A 20,389-nucleotide genomic window follows, 5' to 3' on the forward strand; every position below is an offset into this window, starting at 1 on the left:
GGAGTGAAACTCAAATTCTTAAAACTATTTTTATTGGCACCGTTCTTAAACTTCTTATTTGTAAACATCTCTCGTTTTACCTGGTTTTCTCCCTCAGATTTATCACCCACCGTATTCTATTATTGGACGTTGTGTCCTGTTTCATCGGAAAATTATAGAATTCTTTTATGACATATATATTTATCCAATATAATCTCAACACATAATTTAAAATGAAAACTTATAAAATTTTAACTTTTCATTGGATCCGTATACACGGACGCATGCAAAAATCCGTCTCATTTGCCTTGAATATCATCCAGGGGCCCTTTCTCTTTGCTCTTTTCTTAAATTGCTCTACTTCATTTTTACATTTTTTTTTTGTGTGTTATTTCTTGTAATTACAGGGCAGTCTTGGCGTCCCCTTTTAAATGATTTCTCCCATTAGTCATTACTCGTCGTTGCTATTTTTCTACTTATATCTTTCCCCCAGAACATCGAATATGCATTGCGATATTGCGTGACATCTTTTTTAATCAAAATAATCTGTTAAGAAGATATATGAAATAATGTAAAAAGTACTGATTTACCATACAAATTCTCCAAAAAGCAAAACAATAATGATAAATCAATAAAGCCATCATCGTCGAGTACAAGAAAGAAGTGAACTCCAAAAACATGTGAACCCAACCCAAGTCCAAGCTAAGAACACAAGGAAGTTGAAATAAAAATCTAACATAAATATCAAAGGGACCTTTTTCCCTTGTCTTTCCTTTTTTTTTTTTTTTTGGTGTGTGTGTGTGAGAGAGAGTGAGAGAGAGTGAGAGAGAGATCTTTTGGGATAGAATTATTGGAGCGGGGAAGGGGGGAAAAAATCTTGCTGACATAAATATCAAAGTGGGGAAAGAAAAAAATAGGAGATGGTGAAAGGCGTGGGTCAAATATCATCGCATTAACCCTTTCTTTGACGAAAATATACTACAGCCCTACGGATTTCAAAACTCACATTGTCATGTCTCGTGTTAAGAGGAAACAATTATCAAAAGGTTGAAATGATATAATGGACAGAATCATACATCCTGGACCAAGGCTACAAAAGCACTATTTTTACATGATCAACATTTGCACAGAGAGAGAGAGAGATGTGATCAGCCTCCGTAATTTGCCTAATTTCCCAAGCAACATAGCCCCACATAATCAAAGATTGCCCCCCCATAAAATAATCACAAAAGAAAGCACGCCTAACATGGACAGTGATAACCCTAAACTTTCTTTTCATCAAATAATTAAAAAGTAATACCTTGTGTTTCTGTCTCACTCATTCCCCAAGTTTAGTGAACCATCCTTCATTAACTTCATGCTTAGACTGTTAAATCTCCCCCTGGAGTAATGACGGGAAGCCTTCCTCCAATCAGTTCCAGTTTTCATCATTGCAACAAATTCATCATAGCTTATTTTCCCATCCTGTGTTCATTGGAGAGTATCATGTCAAAATTTTCAATCCACTGAATTAACAGGGTCAAAAAAATGATTATTGAAAAAGATATTGGCTCTTCACCTTATCTGTATCCACCTCTTGGAAGATGTCATCCGCAACATTTGTACAATCATCTGCACCATCTTCCATCAAGGTATCTCGGAGCTCATCTGGTTCAATATAACCATTGCCGTCCTTGTCAAAGTAGGAAAATGCCTTGTGAAGATGCTCATCATTGGCCATTCTTCGTAGGTGGAGAGAAACAGCAATAAATTCCCCATAATCTAATGTACCTTTCCCATTTGTATCTACCTGTTAAAAATTTTGACCATTCAATATATATAGAATAGGATTTCTGTAATACCCAGCTAGACTTCGGTATCGGAATTCCTACCGTCCGGTGGGATCCCGGATGTCGGAAGCTTCTAGAAAGGTAAAATCATGTTTTTATAAAATGTTTTAATGTATTTGATGATTTTAAGTAAGAAGGAAAATGAGTTTTGAAAGAAAAAGACCAAGGAGACATTTCCAAGTTCGGCCGCCGAACGTGGGATGATTTAGGGGGGGCAAGTTAGGCTTCCGAAAGTTTCAAAGGTTCGGCCGCCGAACCTCATGAGTTTTGGAAGCACTTTAGGCTGCCGAAAGGTGGTCTGCCAGCCCCTATATAAGAGCTCCATGGCCGAAACGGGCGAGTTTTCTCCCCATTTTCGGCCACGGTGAGTTCTTGCTCTCCCATGGTTCATTTTAGATGTTTTTCCTTCGATCTTTCGTGTTTTAACAAGCTTTATGTTGATTTGAAGATATTTGAACAAAAGAGCGAGTTTTGGAAGCTTGGAGACCAAAGAGTGGAGATCTCTCCCATCTCCAAGTTGGATCGTCTCTCCTCTCGTTCTTCAAGAGGTAAGAGTAGATCCATAGTTCCTTTAATGTTTTAAGTAAGTTTTATGGAGTTTCTTGGGGTAGAAATGCATGTGTAGGTTTATGTGAAGTTTATGGGTTTACTGTGCGTTTATGAACAATGTATGTTGGATATGCATGTTTGATGTGTTGTAGATGGGGTTTAGGATAGTTTGAAGCCCCTAGGAGCTTGTATGCTTGAGTATGCATGTTGTAGAATAGGAAAATGCATGATTGAATGAGTTGGGAGGCGTTTATGCATGTTGAGCTGAGTTTCTGCCCTTTGGGAAGAACTCAGGTTCGGCAGCCGAAGGCTCTTTCGGCCGCCGAACCTGCCTTCGGTAGCATGTATCGGCTGCCGAACCCTGCCCCCGAAAGTGGACTTTCGGCTCTGGAAGGGAGTTTCGGCCGCCGAAGGTGCCGCCGAACATGCATGAGTTTCGTCTCTGGAGGGAACCTTCGGCCGCCGAAAGTGCCACCGAAGGTGCATGACTTTCGGCTCTGAAGGGCCTTTCGGCCTCCGAACCTGCCGCCGAAAGTGCCCTGTTCAGCCCTCCTTTGCATGATTTATGTGATTGTTTCAAGGTGTTTTAGGGGGTTTTTGGGGAGTATTTTAGAGTCATGTTTATGTATGTTAGGTCCCTCATTTGAGTCCACCTGTGTAGGTTCGGACCCGAGGAACCGAGGACCCCAGCAGTGAGTTCAGCTGCTTCTGAGTCTATTAGAGCTTCAGCCAGAGGTGAGTGGAATATCTTATTTCGTTTCAAAGTAAATAAATAAATCCTGAGCATGATACACGCATCATGAATGCCATGAGATATATTAGGGTGCTTGCATTAGAATCCACGAATATGTTACATTGCATAATATGTTGTTGATGTGGATGAATGTTGGATGATCCTTTAGCCGCACTACGTTATGATATGATGTGATACGGTATGGAAGATCAGTGAGGCCCATTCTACGCCCCTGGCACTATGTAAGAGAAAGACCAGTGAGGCCCATTCTACGCCCCTGGCACTATGTAAGAGAAAGACCAGTGAGGCCCATTCTACGCCCCTGGCATATTGGAATGTTATGTTATGAATGTAATGTAAGAGAAAGACCAGTGAGGCCCAGTCTACGCCCCTGGCACTATTGGAATGAGTAGTGGGCTATTGGTGACAAGTTCATCCTTGATGTGGATTGTTTGTGATATGTTGCATTTCATGAAAGCATAAAATTTAATTTGAATGTTTAATTATTCTGCTCACTGGGCTTTATAGCTCACCCCTCTCCCTTAACCCCCAGGTTTGCAGGTACAGGGTAGACCAAGAGGTCAGCAGGAGTAGAGTCATGTGTTATGTAATAGCTAGATGTGGACATGGATATGATGTAATGTAAAAAGTATGATATAGAAATGTTATGTAATAATGTTTATGGAAGTTTAGAGCTGTGCTTGACCATAGTATTATGTTAATCCCTTTTTAGTACATGATCTCAAATGTTTAATGATGATTATTATAAACCAAACTTAATTTATGTTATGTCACCCCATTGGAGCATTGATGAGGACTCCAAGGTGGGGTTAATGTTTATGTTTATGAATAGTGCATGCACAGGTTGAGTTTGGTGAATGAATGAAAGAAAAGTTCAAAATTTTTATGTATGTTGTTGATCATGTATGGGATTAAACAGGTTCATAGGATGAATGTTTGGCTTGCTACGGGTCCCGGCGGCCTTAAGCCGATCTGGATCCTAGCGCCGGTAGCGGTCCGATTTTCGGGTCGTTACAGATTGGTATCAGAGCCCTAGGTTCATATGGTCGGACCTAGAGTGTCGGGCTCATAGATGTTATAGAAGATCAAGCACGATAGGAAGATCATGTCCACTAGGATAGGATAAAGAGTCATGTCTTGAATGATGATGTGAAATGCCATGATTTTATGCATGTGCATTAATGTTATACTTTGATATGTGATGCGGGTTCATGTGTTTGCACACGAACCATTTGATGCTAATGTTCTATGTGATGTATGCTGTTTTTCAGAAAACAGGATGAGAGGAACTCGTCGATCTGCACGATTGACTGGAGTACCACCCCAGGACGAGGGCACTGATACCCGTCCTCCTGTATTGCCTAGGGCAATGTCAAGTAGGTCCAGCAGAGAAAGAGCAGTAAGAGACCCTAGAAGGTCTTTGGATCTAGGTAGAAGCAGATCAGTGAGGGGAACAGTGCAAGGGGTTATGTCAGAGGATGTGAGGGATCAGATGGATGTGGATCAGAGGAGAGATGGCAGTCTCGGAGTAAGTATGTCGGAACAGGGAATGGGAGAGTCCCAAGGAGGCACTCAGGCCTCGGGATTTGTTCAGCCACCTTACTACCTACCCTTTTCACATAATCCCGGGTATTCGATGGGAGGTACATCGGATTACCCCAGTTTTAACCCTTATCCCTCTCAGATGCCATACCCACCTTTCTACCCACCGTACCCACAATACCCTATGTACCCACCCCCATCTTTCTATCCAGGTACAGCAAACCCTACCCCAGGGGATGCTGCACCTCCTCCACCACCAGCAGCACCTACTGTCCCAGAAACCCAAATACCTAAACCTAGCTCATCTGGGGGGAGCAAGGTCAAGATGACCGATTACATGAAGCTGGGTTCTCCACAGTTTGAAACCGGTGATGACCCGTTTGTGTACCTTGAGAGGGTCAAGACAATTACAGATGAGATAGGAGCTGATGACAGTAGAGCCATTCAGATGGCTGGGTTCACACTAAAATGCAAGAAGGCCCGAGAGTGGTTTAAGAACTATGTGAACCCGAGGTTGGACAGCCTATCGTGGGAGGAGTTTGCAAATGAGTTTGCAGGATGGGCTTTTCCTGACAGTTCAAGAGAATTGAAGATGATTGAGTTCGAGCAGCTGAGGCAGACGGATGAGATGAGTGTGGATGAGTTCACAGACAGGTTTTTGGAGCTGTTGCCGTTTGCCGGGCAAAATCTGGATACAGATCAGAAAAAGTCAAGGAGGTATATCATGAAGCTCCATTCCAGGTATTCCTCCTTGATTCAGTCAGCAGAGAGGGAGAGTTTCCATGCCATTGTGGATATGGCTCGGAGGATGGAGGCTAGTGCAATCATCGAGGGAAAAGTCAAACAGTCAGTGGCACAGCCTTCTGATTCCAAGACCCCAGGTGGGGGAAGGATGGACCCTTCTTCTCTGAGTTCAGCTAGTAAAAGGTGGAGCAGTACCACCAAGAAGCCAAAGAAGAACAAGTTCTGGAGCAAGATCAAGTCTGGTTTGGGATTAGGAAGTGGTTCGAGCTCAGGTGCAGATAATGCAGTATGCAAGAAGTGTGGGAAGCCGCACAAAGGAGTATGTCTGGTTGGGACGACAGCCTGCTTCAGATGTGGGCAGGAGGGACACATGGCACGGGAGTGTCCTAGGGCAGCTTTTGTGACACAGTCTCAGCAGACAGCTTCTGGTAGTGTGGCTCAGCCAGTAGCTCCGGCCGCGACTCAGGCTAGTGGCAGAGGTCGAGGGAGAGGGGCAGCCTCTTCTTCAACGGGTTTCAGGGGTGAAGGTCCATCAGCTCCAGCACGGATCTTCACCATGACTCAGCAGGAGGCAAACACATCCAACACCGTGGTGTCAGGTAATCTCATCATTGGTTGTTCTGATGTGTATGCATTAATGGACCCTGGTGCATCTCATTCTTTCATTGCTCCGAGGGCCGTCGAGAGGTTGGGATTGATGGTCTCTGGGTTAGAGTGTCCCCTATGGGTCAGTGGACCCAAGTGTGACCCGTCAGTGGCAGAGTCGGTCTGCCAGTGTAGTCCAGTTTTTGTGGAGGGAAGATGCCTGTCCGCCGACCTTGTGGTTCTAGATTTGACAGATTTTGACGTCATTCTAGGGATGGATTGACTATCTACCCATGGTGCTACCTTGGATTGCAGAGACAAGGTAGTCAGGTTCAGATGTCAGGATGGGTCAGAGGTTGTCTTCAGAGGAGACAGGGGGAGTACACCTAGAGGTTTGATATAAGCCCTACAGGCTCGTAGGCTGCTCAGGAGAGGTTGTCAAGGTTTTCTAGCTCATGTGAGAGAGCTGGATAGTCATGTCAGAGAGCCCGCCTTAGTGCCAGTGGTCAGAGAGTTCTTAGATGTTTTCCCAGACGAGCTGCCAGGTTTACCACCTGCTAGGGAGATAGAGTTTGAAATTGAATTGATGCCTGGAACTAGACCGATCTCTATCCCTCCCTACAGGATGGTACCAGCAGAATTGAAAGAGTTAAAAGAGCAGTTGCAAGAGCTGGTAGATAGGGGTTTCATCCGACCGAGTACCTCACTTTGGGGTGCTCCAGTGCTATTTGTGAAAAAGAAGGATGGATCCCTTAGACTTTGTATCGACTACAGGCAGTTGAACAAGGTCACTACCAAGAATAAGTACCCGTTGCCAAGGATCGACGATCTATTCGACCAGCTAGCAGGAGCGGGTTGTTTCTCCAAGATAGATCTGAGATCAGGGTACCATCAGCTGAGGATAAGGGAAGAGGATGTACCGAAGACAGCATTTAGGACCAGATATGGGCACTATGAGTTCCTTGTGATGCCGTTCGGGTTAACCAATGCCCCTGCAGCATTCATGGATCTCATGAACAGAGTGTTTAGTCAGTACCTGGATCACTTTGTTATTGTCTTCATAGATGATATCTTAGTGTATTCCAGGAATGCAGAGGAGCATGCCCATCATCTGAGGTTGGTTTTGCAGACCTTGAGGGAACATGGCTTGTATGCCAAGTTCTCCAAGTGTGAGTTCTGGCTGAGGAGCATCTCTTTCTTGGGGCATGTGGTGTCAGAAAATGGAATCGAGGTAGACCCCAAGAAAGTGGAAGCTGTAGCTAACTGGCCTAGACCCACTACGGTGACAGAGATCAAGAGTTTCTTGGGTTTGGCAGGTTACTACAGGAGGTTCGTTCAGGACTTCTCTAAGATTGCAGCTCCTATGACCAGACTGACTAAGAAGAACCAGAGGTTTGTGTGGACCGACCAGTGTGAAGAAAGCTTTGAGGAGCTCAAGAAGAGGTTGACTTCAGCACCAGTGTTAGCTCTGCCAGCTAGTAATGAAGACTTCTCAGTGTATTGTGATGCATCCCGTGTGGGACTGGATTGTGTGCTAATGCAGAATGAAAGGGTGATTGCTTATGCTTCTAGGCAGCTGAAGAAGCACGAGTTGAATTACCCTACACATGACCTAGAGATGGCAACAGTAATCTTTGCACTCAAGATGTGGAGGCACTACTTTTATGGGGTTAAATGTGAGATCTTCACAGATCATAAGAGCCTGCAGTACATCCTGAGTCAGAGAGAGCTGAATTTGAGGCAGAGAAGATGGGTAGAACTGCTCAGTGACTATGATTGCAAGATCCAGTACCATCCGGGTAAGGCGAATGTTGTGGCAGACGCCTTAAGCCAGAAATCACTTGGCAGTTTGTCCCATATTTCAGCAGAGAGGAGGCCAGTAGTGAGGGAGTTCTTCGAGCTCATCAATGAAGGTCTACAGTTGGAGTTGTCTGGTACAGGTGCTTTGATAGCCCAGATGAGAGTGGCACCCATGTTTCTGGAGCAGGTGGCTTAGAAACAACACGAGGACCCAGAGTTAGTAAAGATTGTCAGGACTGTTCAGTCAGGCAAAGATAGTGAGTTCAGATTCGACAGCAAGGGGATCCTCCGCTATGGGAGCAGACTATGTGTACCAGATGACATAGGGCTGAAGGGAGACATTATGAGAGAGGCTCATAATGCCAGATACAGTGTTCACCCTGGAGCCACCAAGATGTATCAAGATCTGAAGAAGGTTTATTGGTGGCCAGCTATGAAAAGAGAAGTGGCACAGTTTGTGTCAGCCTGCGAAGTGTGTCAGAGGGTGAAGCTGGAACATCAGAAGCCTGCTGGAATGCTTAACCCACTACCTATTCCAGAGTGGAAATGGGAGAATATAGCTATGGACTTCGTGGTGGGGTTACCGGCGACGTCCAACAGATTGAACTCCATATAGGTGATTGTGGATAGACTCACCAAATCTGCTCACTTCATCCCTGTCAGGAGCGGCTATTCTGTGGACAAGTTGGCGCAGGTGTATGTTGATGAGGTTGTCAGGCTGCATGGGGTTCCTGTTTCAATAGTGTCTGATCGAGGACCCCAGTTCACCTCCAGGTTTTGGCGGAGTCTGCAGAACGCTATGGGTACCAAATTGGATTTTAGCACTGCTTTCCATCCACAGACGGACGGACAATCAGAGAGGATCATCCAGACAATAGAGGATATGCTCAGAATGTGTGCTGGATTTTGGCAGTTCTTGGAGGCAACATCTACCTTTAGTGGAGTTTGCCTACAATAACAACCATCATGCCAGCATAGGGATGGCCCCATATGAAGCTTTGTATGGAAGGAAGTGCAGGTCGCCTGTCTATTGGGAAGAAGTGGGAGAAAAGGCCTTGGCAGGGCCTGAGCTAGTAGAGATCACCAGCAGAGTGGTGCCCATAATCAGAGAAAGGATCAAAACTGCTGCAAGCAGGCAGAAGAGTTATGCAGACATCCGCAGAAGGCAAGTAGAGTTTCAGGAGGGGGATTTGGTATTGCTCAAGGTGTCTCCAATGAAAGAGGTGATTCGGTTCGGGAAGAAAGGTAAGCTAGCTCCACAGTACATTGGGCCCTTTGAGATCTTGCAAAAGATTGGGAATGTATCGTATAAGCTAGATTTACCTGCTTCAATGGAGAGAATCCATCCGGTTTTCCATATTTCTATGCTACGAAAGTTTGTGTCAGATCCGGGTAAGGTTCTTAGTGAGCCTGATATGGAGATCCAAGAGGATCTCACTTATGTTGAACAGCCAGTACGGATTCTTGACACTCAGATCAGAAAGTTGAGAAACAAGGAGATCCCGATGGTGAAAGTCCTTTGGAATCACCACAACATCGAATAGTGTACCTAGGAGACACGGGAGTCTATGCTCCGGCAATATCCTCATCTCTTCTAAGGTGAGTTTTTATGTGCTTTGTATGAATGTTTATGTTTTATGCTATGCCATGTGTTTGTTGGTGAACATTCGGAGACGAATGTTCTTAAGGGGGGAAGAATGTAATACCCGGCTAGACTCCGGTATCGGAATTCCTACCGTCCGATGGGATCCCGAATGTCGGAAACCTCTAGAAGGGTAAAATCATGTTTTTATAAAATGTTTTAATGTATTTGATGATTTTAAGTAAGAAGGAAAATGAGTTTTGAAAGAAAAAGACCAAGGAGACATTTCCAGGTTCGGCCGCCGAACCTCAAGTTCGGCCGCCGAACCTCAAGTTCGGCCGCCGAACGTGGGATGGTTTAGGGGGGGCAAGTTAGGCTTCCGAAAGTTTCAAAGGTTCGGCCGCCGAACTTGCATGAGTTTTGGAAGCACTTTAGGCTGCCGAAAGGTGGTCTGCCAGCCCCTATATAAGAGCTCCATGGCCGAAACGGGCGAGTTTTCTCCCCATTTTCGGCCACGGTGAGTTCTTGCTCTCCCATGGTTCATTTTAGATGTTTTTCCTTCGATCTTTCGTGTTTTAACAAGCTTTATGTTGATTTGAAGATATTTGAACAAAAGAGCGAGTTTTGGAAGCTTGGAGACCAAAGAGTGGAGATCTCTCCCATCTCCAAGTTGGATCGTCTTTCCTCTCGTTCTTCAAGAGGTAAGAGTAGATCCATAGTTCCTTTAATGTTTTAAGTAAGTTTTATGGAGTTTCTTGGGGTAGAAATGCATGTGTAGGTTTATGTGAAGTTTATGGGTTTACTGTGCGTTTATGAACAATGTATGTTGGATATGCATGTTTGATGTGTTGTAGATGGGGTTTAGGATAGTTTGAAGCCCCTAGGAGCTTGTATGCTTGAGTATGCATGTTGTAGAATAGGAAAATGCATGATTGAATGAGTTGGGAGGCGTTTATGCATGTTGAGCTGAGTTTCTGCCCTTTGGGAAGAACTCAAGTTCGGCAGCCGAAGGCTCTTTCGGCCGCCGAACCTGCCTTTGGTAGCATGTATCGGCTGCCGAACCCTGTCCCCGAAAGTGGACTTTTGGCTCTGGAAGGGAGTTTTGGCCGCCGAAGGTGCCGCCGAACATGCATGAGTTTCGTCTCTGGAGGGAACCTTCGGCCGCCGAAAGTGCCACCGAAGGTGCATGACTTTCGGCTTTGAAGGGCCTTTCGGCCTCCGAACCTGCCGCCGAAAGTGCCCTGTTCAGCCCTCCTTTGCATGATTTATGTGATTGTTTCAAGGTGTTTTAGGGGGTTTTTGGGGAGTATTTTAGAATCATGTTTATGTATGTTAGGTCCCTCATTTGAGTCCACCTGTGTAGGTTCGGACCCGAGGAACCGAGGACCCCAGCAGTGAGTTCAGCTGCTTCTGAGTCTATTAGAGCTTCAGCCAGAGGTGAGTGGAATATCTTATTTCATTTCAAAGTAAATAAATAAATCCTGAGCATGATACACGCATCATGAATGCCATGAGATATATTAGGGTGCTTGCATTAGAATCCACGAATATGTTGCATTGCATAATATGTTGTTGATGTGGATGAATGTTGGATGATCCTTTAGCCGCACTACGTTATGATATGATGTGATACGGTATGGAAGACCAGTGAGGCCCATTCTACGCCCCTGGCACTATGTAAGAGAAAGACCAGTGAGGCCCATTCTACGCCCCTGGCATATTGGAATGTTATGTTATGAATGTAATGTAAGAGAAAAACCAGTGAGGCCCAGTCTACGCCCCTGGCACTATTGGAATGAGTAGTGGGCTATTGGTGACAAGTTCATCCTTGATGTGGATTGTTTGTGATATGTTGCATTTCATGAAAGCATGAAATTTAATTTGAATGTTTAATTATTCTGCTCACTGGGCTTTATAGCTCACCCCTCTCCCTTAACCCCCAGATTTGTAGGTACAGGGTAGACCAGGAGGTCAGCAGGAGTAGAGTCATGTGTTATGTAATAGCTAGATGTGGATATGGATATGATGTAATGTAAAAAGTATGATATAGAAATGTTATGTAATAATGTTTATGGAAGTTTAGAACTGTGCTTGACCATAGTATTATGTTAATCCCTTTTTAGTACATGATCTCAAATGTTTAATGATGATTATTGTAAACCAAACTTAATTTATGTTATGTCACCCCATTGGAGCATTGATGAGGACTCCAAGGTGGGGTTAATGTTTATGTTTATGAATAGTGCATGCACAGGTTGAGTTTGGTGAATGAATGAAAGAAAAGTTCAAAATTTTTATGTATGTTGTTGATCATGTATGAGATTAAACAGGTTCATAGGATGAATGTTTGGCTTGCTACGGGTCCCGGCGGCCTTAAGCCGATCTGGATCCTAGCGCCGGTAGCGGTCCGATTTTCAGGTCGTTACAATTTCCTTCAATGCCTTTCAATAATTGTCCACATTACAAGATCATTGTTTTTTTGTTTGGTACAATTGCCTCCTATTGGAATTTGAACTCGAGGTCTCTTAGCCCTGGACACGACCTCTATACCAATGAGATGAAGCCCATTGGTACAAGATCATTTGTTATTAATATTATATTTCAAGGCAAAGACATCTTGCTGCAGATATGTACCCTGCAGACATCTTTTTCATTGTATAATCAACCCATATTTCTAATTAGATTTTAGTTTCAACCTGGACGTTTAAAATGTTAAGTTTAGATCTCAACGCTTCAAATGATTTCCATTGTTTACCATCATTAGCTCTCTACGTGATTTGGCTAACAGAATCATGCAGCAGTACTAAGTAGCATGCTAATTTTCTTCCTCTACTCTCCCATCCCCAAAAAACACACGCACAAAACGAACCAACTTCTGCACCCCAGGAAAAAAATAAATAAATAACCCACTCCCCTTTTACTTTCGCTCCAGAACTTAATTATCCATGCCCAAACTCAAACTCACAAGCACATTAGAGAGTTTGCATGTCCATCGTTGTATTGCTATATAACCGGGTACCAAATTCTGGAATCAGGGGAAAGTATAGCTCCATCCTCCAATTAATTTCTCTTCCTATTGATCCAACTTAAGTTTGCAACAATGGTAACCCCAAGCCCATTCACCATACTCTCATACATGTGGTAAAGATAACTGAGACAATAACACCATTGACTTCATTCAACTCCAATACATTGATTGATATGTGGCAGGAATGAAGTGGATGCAGTGAGGCGTGGCAGTGAAGAAAGATGACGAAAGAGAATAAAAGAGGGGCATAGAACAGGGGAAGTATAGGAGAGAGATAATGTGGGGAAGAGGACAAATATGTTGGATAAGATTGGATATGGCAATGACGTTGAGGAAGTATAGGAGAGAGATGAAACAGAGGAACTGGCAGCATGAAATTTCTACAGGACGAAAAAGCAACAAGGAAGGTTTATATGATTGCACAGAGAGGTCAGGAGGGGCAACAGCAAACAGCTGACGTAAATGTGCATATACATGCACAAAAATGACCAATTATTGCAAAGAGATTCCTGTTAGCTATGCATGCCGGAGATTAACAGAGTATAAGAACATGAAAAGCTATGAGGTTTGAGCTAGGAGTCGGCAACAATCAGTTTTAATTAAAAAATCAAACCAAATCGATTTAATTCGGCTTTTTTTCCAGTTTTTCTATATCTCATTCAGTCTTATATTCTAGTAAAATTCAGTTATTTGGTACAGTTCAGTTATTAAGGTTAGGAAACTGAAATAATTGATGAGCAATTTTACTACTTATTACTCTGCCCTCAAGCCCAATCCAGGCATTTTTAACTCTCAAGGCCTGAAGCCCAACCCACCTAAATTTAACCTAACCTAACTTTACTCAATTCATGTTCTCTGGGCAGTCAGCACCCTTCACCGTCTTCTTCAATAATCCTTCTCTTCTGATTCCTGACTGAGAATCTTAGCATTTTCCCTTTCCTAGTTCCAAACCAATTCTCTCCTCTTCTCTTCTGCATCGACTGTCGCAATGCAACTTCACTACCTTCTCTCCTTATTCTTCTTCTTTTTCTCACCAAGACAGACATCCAACCACCACCCCTTACCAGAATGAATACTTCTTTTTTCATGATTTTGTTTATTTGAAAGTCAAAGCTGTGTAATGAGGATGTAATTTCTGTATTATTGAATGAAATGCAGGATGAGAACTGAATTTTGTGTTTCAGTAGACAACCTCAACGAGGAAGATGAAGATTGAAGAGCAGGGTTATGGTTGAATCTGTGTGTTTATAATTATATTATTGTTTGGATTTTCATTTCTAGGCATATTGTTGTTTTTCTTTATCTGCCAAAATCATATTGTTGTTGAATCTCTGTATTTGGAGTATTTTTTGGATTTCTCATTTCTGGGCAGTGTAACTGAATCTTTGTATTTGGATTACTGTGTTGGGCGAGGGATGGTGTTTGCTGAGGAAGATGAGGACCAGTAGAGTAGAAAGAACAGTTAAACCCTGAAATTCGGTTTTCTTGAGATAGTTTCCGAGCTGATTGATTTCACACCTAGTTTCAGCTGCAACACCCTTGAGATAGTTTCCCCAACCATAAGGTAATCACTCCAGAGTCAAAACAGCATTTTGGATGGACAGCCTAAAGGAAAGACATGCATATATTGTTTCTAGGACAACCGGCCAAAGGACATAACTAGTCAGATGGTTCAGGTTTCCAGCATTTGCAAAATGTGTAAATTGACAATGTCTAATGTTTAAGATGCAATTCCAATTTAGCATACACAAACATTAATGGGAAAGGAGGGCTTAAGATTTATTTGTTGCAATCATGCTGGGGGTATTGTTGATAATAAGGAACACATAAAGCAAGTATACTCACAGATTCAACAAGCATTTGAACTTCAGACTCTGCAAGCTGGGAGTTAAAATTTTGATATCCAGCTTTCAATTCTTCAATTGAAACAATACCATCATTATCAGTGTCCATCTTCCTGAACATCTCTTTGATGTCTTCAACTTCCTCAATGGACAAAAAATCAGCAATAACCTGAATGGAAGTACAAAGTATTTCATTTATGGATGTAAAAAATAACATAGAATGATAAGACTCCGTTTGGACAGATATGGTTTCAGATAGTGTAAATTGCATTTTTATCCCTATGTCATGCGATTATTAATACTTGGATCCCTATATTTTGGAAAACAGATGAAAAAAATCACTAAATTTTAATTCTAAAATACACTTTCTTCCTTTCATTCATTTTTCTCAATTTTAACCATTAACTAGAAGTGAAAATAACTTTTCCCTCAGAATAAATTATCATTTTATCTCCAAATTTTAACATTACAAACATTTTCATTGCTGTGCTTTACCATCATTAATAGTATAGTCCCTTATCGACTACCTTTCAGTTGCTTGACTAGCAGTTAAATTGACAAACATTGAACGGATGGACGGAAATACATGACGGAACCAAAACTTAACTATATTTTCATCCATCTTTCGAAATACACGACCCAAAAGTCAATTATTACATAAACACAAACAAATGAATTTATTCTTTCAAATAACAAGGAATTTAAATGTCATTATGCCAAAATTTTATTATTTTTTACTAGAAACAGAAATCCCAATTCACATTCAGTTCAAATTCATGAAAAGATGAAAGTTTTGGCAGAAAACCAACCCTGAGGGCTTTTCTTTTGAATCTGTTCATCATTGAAAATTGCTTGAGTCTTGACTTGACAACATCACCAAGAGGAACATTTGGTGCCTTTTTAGCATTTTGGAGCCACGGATGCTCTGTAAAAGGAGTCCACATATAGTGAAACATAATTAGCTATTGTCATGCCAAGTTCTATAGCAACAAATACAAAAACCATAAAACATAGAAAAGATTGTTAGACGCCTAGTCCTCAAATTTATATCTTCAGCTTCACACATCGAACAGTTCAAAGTCCATAGCACAAAATATTGCATGGAATTTGACTTAATAATAAGAATTATTCAAAAGGCATGCTAGGATTTTAACCCCATCCCATTTCTCAGGCTTATCATTTTTACCAAATCCAGCCAATATAATAAAAGTATGAAGAAATTTGCATTTTATTAATCAGATATCCTGAGATGGGTCCTCAATAAATACAAACTCCACTATGAGCAAGTTTGTAACAATGCTTTTAACTATCTATCACAACCAAAATATATTGCCAATTATGAGCAAGTTTGTAAACAGCGGTATTATTCTGATTTGGGCAATTCCTATGATTAAATTTCTCCAGTTTTTCTCCTTCTCAAGAACCTATCAGAAGGAAGGAAAAGTACTTGGCCCACTAGTAAGGTAGCTCCTTTATAATCAGATGGTCACAAATCAAGAGTCATGGAAGCAGCCATTCAAAAGGTTGCAAACCATAAACAGTTACATCACTTCATCCTTGGATCACAATCTGGGGAGAATGATACACTAGGTACACACAAAAATCTAATACAGAATATCTGTGGGATCATATTAGTCTTAAGGTTAATTGTCCTTGCAGAAAGAAATATGCATTGCAGGTCTTGCATGAGAATTTAAGTAAAATAAAAAAAATTTGTCGTATGAGAAACAAAAAGGTATCTATTAACAATTGTTGGGCAAATTTGGATGTGATCTGTAGATATTGATGAATAATGACAACAATGGAACTGATATTTAAAAAAACAAAAGAAGAAATTCTGAATCTAAACATTATAAGGCTAGGATCTAAACACTATAAGGCTATGATCTCAAATTCTTAAGAGTTCAATAAAGCAGCTATTCAAAAATATCAAGTATTTCCACTTCAAACAATAATATTGCAGAAGCTATATCTCAGCGAGTGTTGAGAAAAGAAAGATAGAAGTGGTTCGATACATACAAAGATTGCCCATTAAAGTAGATCTTTAAAAGAAGACTGCTCGGCCTTATAACAGTATTTCAATTTATTTAAGTATATTATAACCAATACAGTATACTCTTAGAAAGACACTGCAGTAAGTAGTAGCAGTAGTAGTACATAGGAAACATCCAAAAAAAAAAAAAGATAAAAATTATTTCAATTATCCGGAGCATTACTGTCTACAGTTTGGCTATGATACACTTACACGTGCTTAAATATTGAAATCATTGAGGTTAATTTACCATGTAACTGCAGCTAAAGATGCCTTACTTTCTTCATGAGAAATTTTTTTCCTCCTTTTTTTGCTTGTTTATTTATTTATTTTCATAGTATTCATAAAATGGTCAGATTTGTAGAATGTTCATTTTAACTGCTAATAACTAACATAAGAGATGTATCAAAGTCCCCAAAAGAAGAATAAGCTTGAAATCATTTTAGTCAGTTTACCATGCAATTCCAGCTAAAGATGCCTTACTTTTTCATGTGAAAAATGTTCTCCATTTTTGCTTGTTTATTTATTGATTATTTCATAGTATTCATAAATTGGTGATGCATAGATTTATATAACATTCATGTTTAGCCACTAAAGTCTAACACAAAGAAGAAGCATAGAAAACGATACTCAAAGACTTAAATCAAGGCACAGATCCTTAGATATGTAGTGCATCTCATCACAAAGTAGCATCTCAGTCAGACCAAAAAAAATTTACCTTAAAGGCAAGTCATGGTGCCTGCAAACAAATCATTTCCAACCCAAAACACCTTACACCACATGCATACTTTGAAAGAAAAAAGAAGTGAAGGACAAAAAAGTAAATAATAATAATAATAATAATAATTAAGAAAAAGACACAATTGCCATTACTTATAACTTGCAACACAACAAAAAAAACAATTTTTAAGGTGATATCGATACCAAAGCAACTCAAAATAGATGTAAATACCTAGCACTTGCTTTGCAGTTAGTCGAAGCTTTGGGTCTGGCTCCAACATCTGCTTGACTAGACTCTTGGCGCTCTCAGAAATGTTTGGCCATGGATCCCGTTTGAAGTCTATGATCCCACGAAGAATGGCTTGTGCAACCCCTTGCTCAGACTCTGCATTATAAGTGGATCTTAGCTAAAATGATAACCATTTTTAAGAAAAACACTAAATAATAATAAAACAAGGAATAGTAGCTGTAACTATGAGAACATAGGAAAACGAAAAATATATTGGATAACAAAAGATGCAGGCACACATCCCAAAACCTCCCTAGCCTCACAGACACGCATGCAGAGAAAAAGAGAGAACAACAATATAATCACCAGCCCAAAATGGGGGGACTCCGCACAACAAAATGTAAAGAATGACCCCTGCACTCCATATGTCAATTTCTGGTCCATAGTTCCGCTTGAGCACCTCTGGAGCCATGTAATATGGACTTCCAACAATTTCTGAGAACCTTTCACCTGGAATTTAAAATTCAGGCAGTAGACTTTATCAGCGTAACATAGTAACTAAAAACACAAACAAACATAATCAGTCAAACGTGATTAATGATTTAGACCACACTACTATTGCTTCACAATTTATTGACAAAATAAATTCTACTGGAAGCTAGTTGCTTCAACATGAGAGATGTCTGTAAAAATAATTAGGACAAGGCACTAGCACACTCTTCGGCATAAAGCCTTTCTAAGCTTAGCCAAGATGAACTCACTGTCCTCAATGGCTGAATCAATGTGGCAGTGGTTTTTGAACAAATTTTAAAGTTTAGAATAGGCAAGAGCAACTTAAATTCAATAGCATAGAATTATTAACTCTGAAATTCATGGGAGAATTCAATCATTTGGACTCAAACATGCCACAATCAGACGCTGTAGATAAAGAATTGATGAACAAGTTATGCAGCAGTAATTAGGATTTGGTCTTTGATAGAATTGTAAAGTAATGAACATATGCCAGTTGTGAAATATGCTAATTCAAATCAGAAAAGTGAAATATTCTCTATCACTTTTAAAGTGAAGCTTCAAAGGTGCATTCAAATTACACCAATCAATATTTTAAATGCCCATCAAGCTTGGTTGAGTTTGTTTTTCTTTGGATATTTTGACGATTTTTCTTCACATCTGCTGATAAGAGCTCCCACTACAGTTATAGAAAAGCAACTTTGTTGGGTATATATAAGGTTTATAATTTGAAAGAACACAACAGATTATAGGTTTATAAGCTGCAGGAGCACAATATTTTGAACACAAAATGTGAATGATTGTATTTTCCTGGCATTGAAAAGAATAAAAATATATTAGTCTTTTTATTCCAATAAATGATTTATTTTTATTAAATCAAATCAACATAAAATGCTTAAAGTGTCAAACAATTTATCTTACTTCCAATGTCTCGTTCCAACTTTCAACAGATAGCGTGCTCTTTATATTCCTAGTATATTCCAGTCTTCAGTCAATAATTTATATCCACGCAATACCATTAAGTAACCCCCAAATTTAGTTATCCAAAACTGTTGGGAAATTCAGTGCATTCTCAAAAAAAAAAAATTTACAGGGCAGCATTTGATTTCCATAATTTATTTCACAAGAAGAAGAGTATGGACAAGAAGAAGAGTATGGAGGATATGTTACAAACTACTTTTTACTCATCAGCATAATAACAGAGTTGGCATTCCATTCTAAACAAGTCATCCTCACTAACAGTATCCAAAACTAAAACCGTAAAATTCGAGCTCTAACCTGGCTTGAAGAATATAGACAATCCAAAATCAATGGCCTTCAAAGGTGAATTCTCCTTCTTATTAGCAAACAGAAAATTCTCGGGCTTCAAGTCCCTATGAATCACTCCATGCTTGTGGCACAGCTGCACGACCTCCACAATTGTCCGTGTGACAGCCGCAGCTGCTCTCTCCGTATAATGTCCTCTGGCCACAATCCTATCAAACAGCTCACCCCCCTCGCACAACTCCATAACCAAATGCACCGCATTGTCATCCTCGCAAGCCTCCTTCAAGCTCACAATGCTAGAATTATTAGGCAAGTGCTTCATTATCGCCACTTCACGTCTCACATCTTCAATATCCACAGCAGTCCTCAGTTTCCGCTTGGAGATACTCTTACAGGCCAGTAACTCTCTAGAATCACGGTCAATACAAAGATAAGTAACGCCAAATTCTCCACGGCCAAGCTCGCGATCGACAAGGTACTTGTCTTCAATATTCTCTTTGGCAACACCAGTCAGGACAGTGATCGGCGCCTTCTTAGCAGCTCCGGCATCTTTCTTAGCGTGATCATGGCCAGAGAAGTTGGATTTAACATCTTCTCTGGCGACGGCAGCCGGAGATCTGCAGCAATTCCCCATTCAGAAAAAGCTTACAGTAAGTAAATTCAGAGATTTAGTACAGATCTCGTAGAAAACAGTAGCTAGGGTTTCACTTTCACATTCTACAAGTGAGTCCCTACCCCTAATTCTAGAGAGAGAGCGCGAGCGAATTGAGAGAGAAGGAGAAAGAGCATGTTGTGATATTAGCGAGGTGACTGAGTACGGATACGGTAGCTTTTGTGAAGAGTTCGTCTTTTGATAGTTATTTTTTAGTAATATATTTATTAATTTTTTATATTTTTTTTCAAAAAAAAACAAAATTTATCGTCGTCTTTGGCTCTGTGACCTCCGTCGGCTAATCGAGATCGGAACGGGACGGTGGGTAGGAAAACAGAGAGGATGGGTTCGTTGGTTGGAGAGTTGACAGAGCGAGTATTCGCCAATTTTTGTTGGGTGCCGTTCGACTCTCGCCGCTATTTTAACCAGCATCTAGATGCTAGACTCTAGAGCGAGCCGGACAGAGTGATGGGCATTGAATTATAAAATAAGATTGAATTTACTGTAAAGCCCCTCACTTTCACTGTTCTCAATAACCTTTGCACATTTATTTTTAATATTTGATTGTTAATCATCAATTTCACTTTGAATAAATATATTTTCTGATTTATTATACATATAACTATATGAATTCTGGCAATAATATAAAATTAATTTGAATGGTAAGGACGTAGAATGCCAAAAAACAAAAGGAAAGGATGAGTTAGGTCTAATTTTTGAAATATAGATTATAACGATCTAAAA

General features: G+C 40.7%; 1 protein-coding gene across 1 annotated transcript; it reads right to left on the reverse strand.

The window, feature by feature from the left end:
• Positions 1 to 1,015: 1,015 nt before the first annotated feature.
• LOC110622713 (calcium-dependent protein kinase 13) lies at positions 1,016 to 20,155 on the reverse strand. The gene is made up of 7 exons (XM_021767315.2): positions 19,006 to 20,155; positions 17,584 to 17,727; positions 17,221 to 17,373; positions 15,046 to 15,161; positions 14,238 to 14,405; positions 1,538 to 1,768; positions 1,016 to 1,443 (listed from the first exon to the last, which is right to left on the reverse strand). The coding sequence occupies exons 1-7, from the start codon at positions 19,625 to 19,627 to the stop codon at positions 1,294 to 1,296; spliced, it is 1,584 nt and encodes a 527-aa protein (XP_021623007.1). The 5' UTR covers positions 19,628 to 20,155; the 3' UTR covers positions 1,016 to 1,293.
• Positions 20,156 to 20,389: the final 234 nt, after the last annotated feature.

Source organism: Manihot esculenta, chromosome 9 (genome assembly GCF_001659605.2).
Source record: "Manihot esculenta cultivar AM560-2 chromosome 9, M.esculenta_v8, whole genome shotgun sequence".
NCBI lineage: Eukaryota > Viridiplantae > Streptophyta > Magnoliopsida > Malpighiales > Euphorbiaceae > Manihot > Manihot esculenta.

Coding starts and splice junctions, on each gene's coding strand:
- LOC110622713 (XM_021767315.2), bottom strand. CDS start 19,627: ATGGGGAATTGCTGCAGATCTCCGGCTGCCGTCGCCAGAGAAGATGTT. Junction 15,162..17,220: donor AACTGCAAAGCAAGTGCTAG/GTATTTACATCT, acceptor CTCCTTTTACAG/AGCATCCGTGGCTCCAAAAT. Junction 1,769..14,237: donor TTCAAATGCTTGTTGAATCT/GTGAGTATACTT, acceptor AATTTTTAACAG/GTAGATACAAATGGGAAAGG.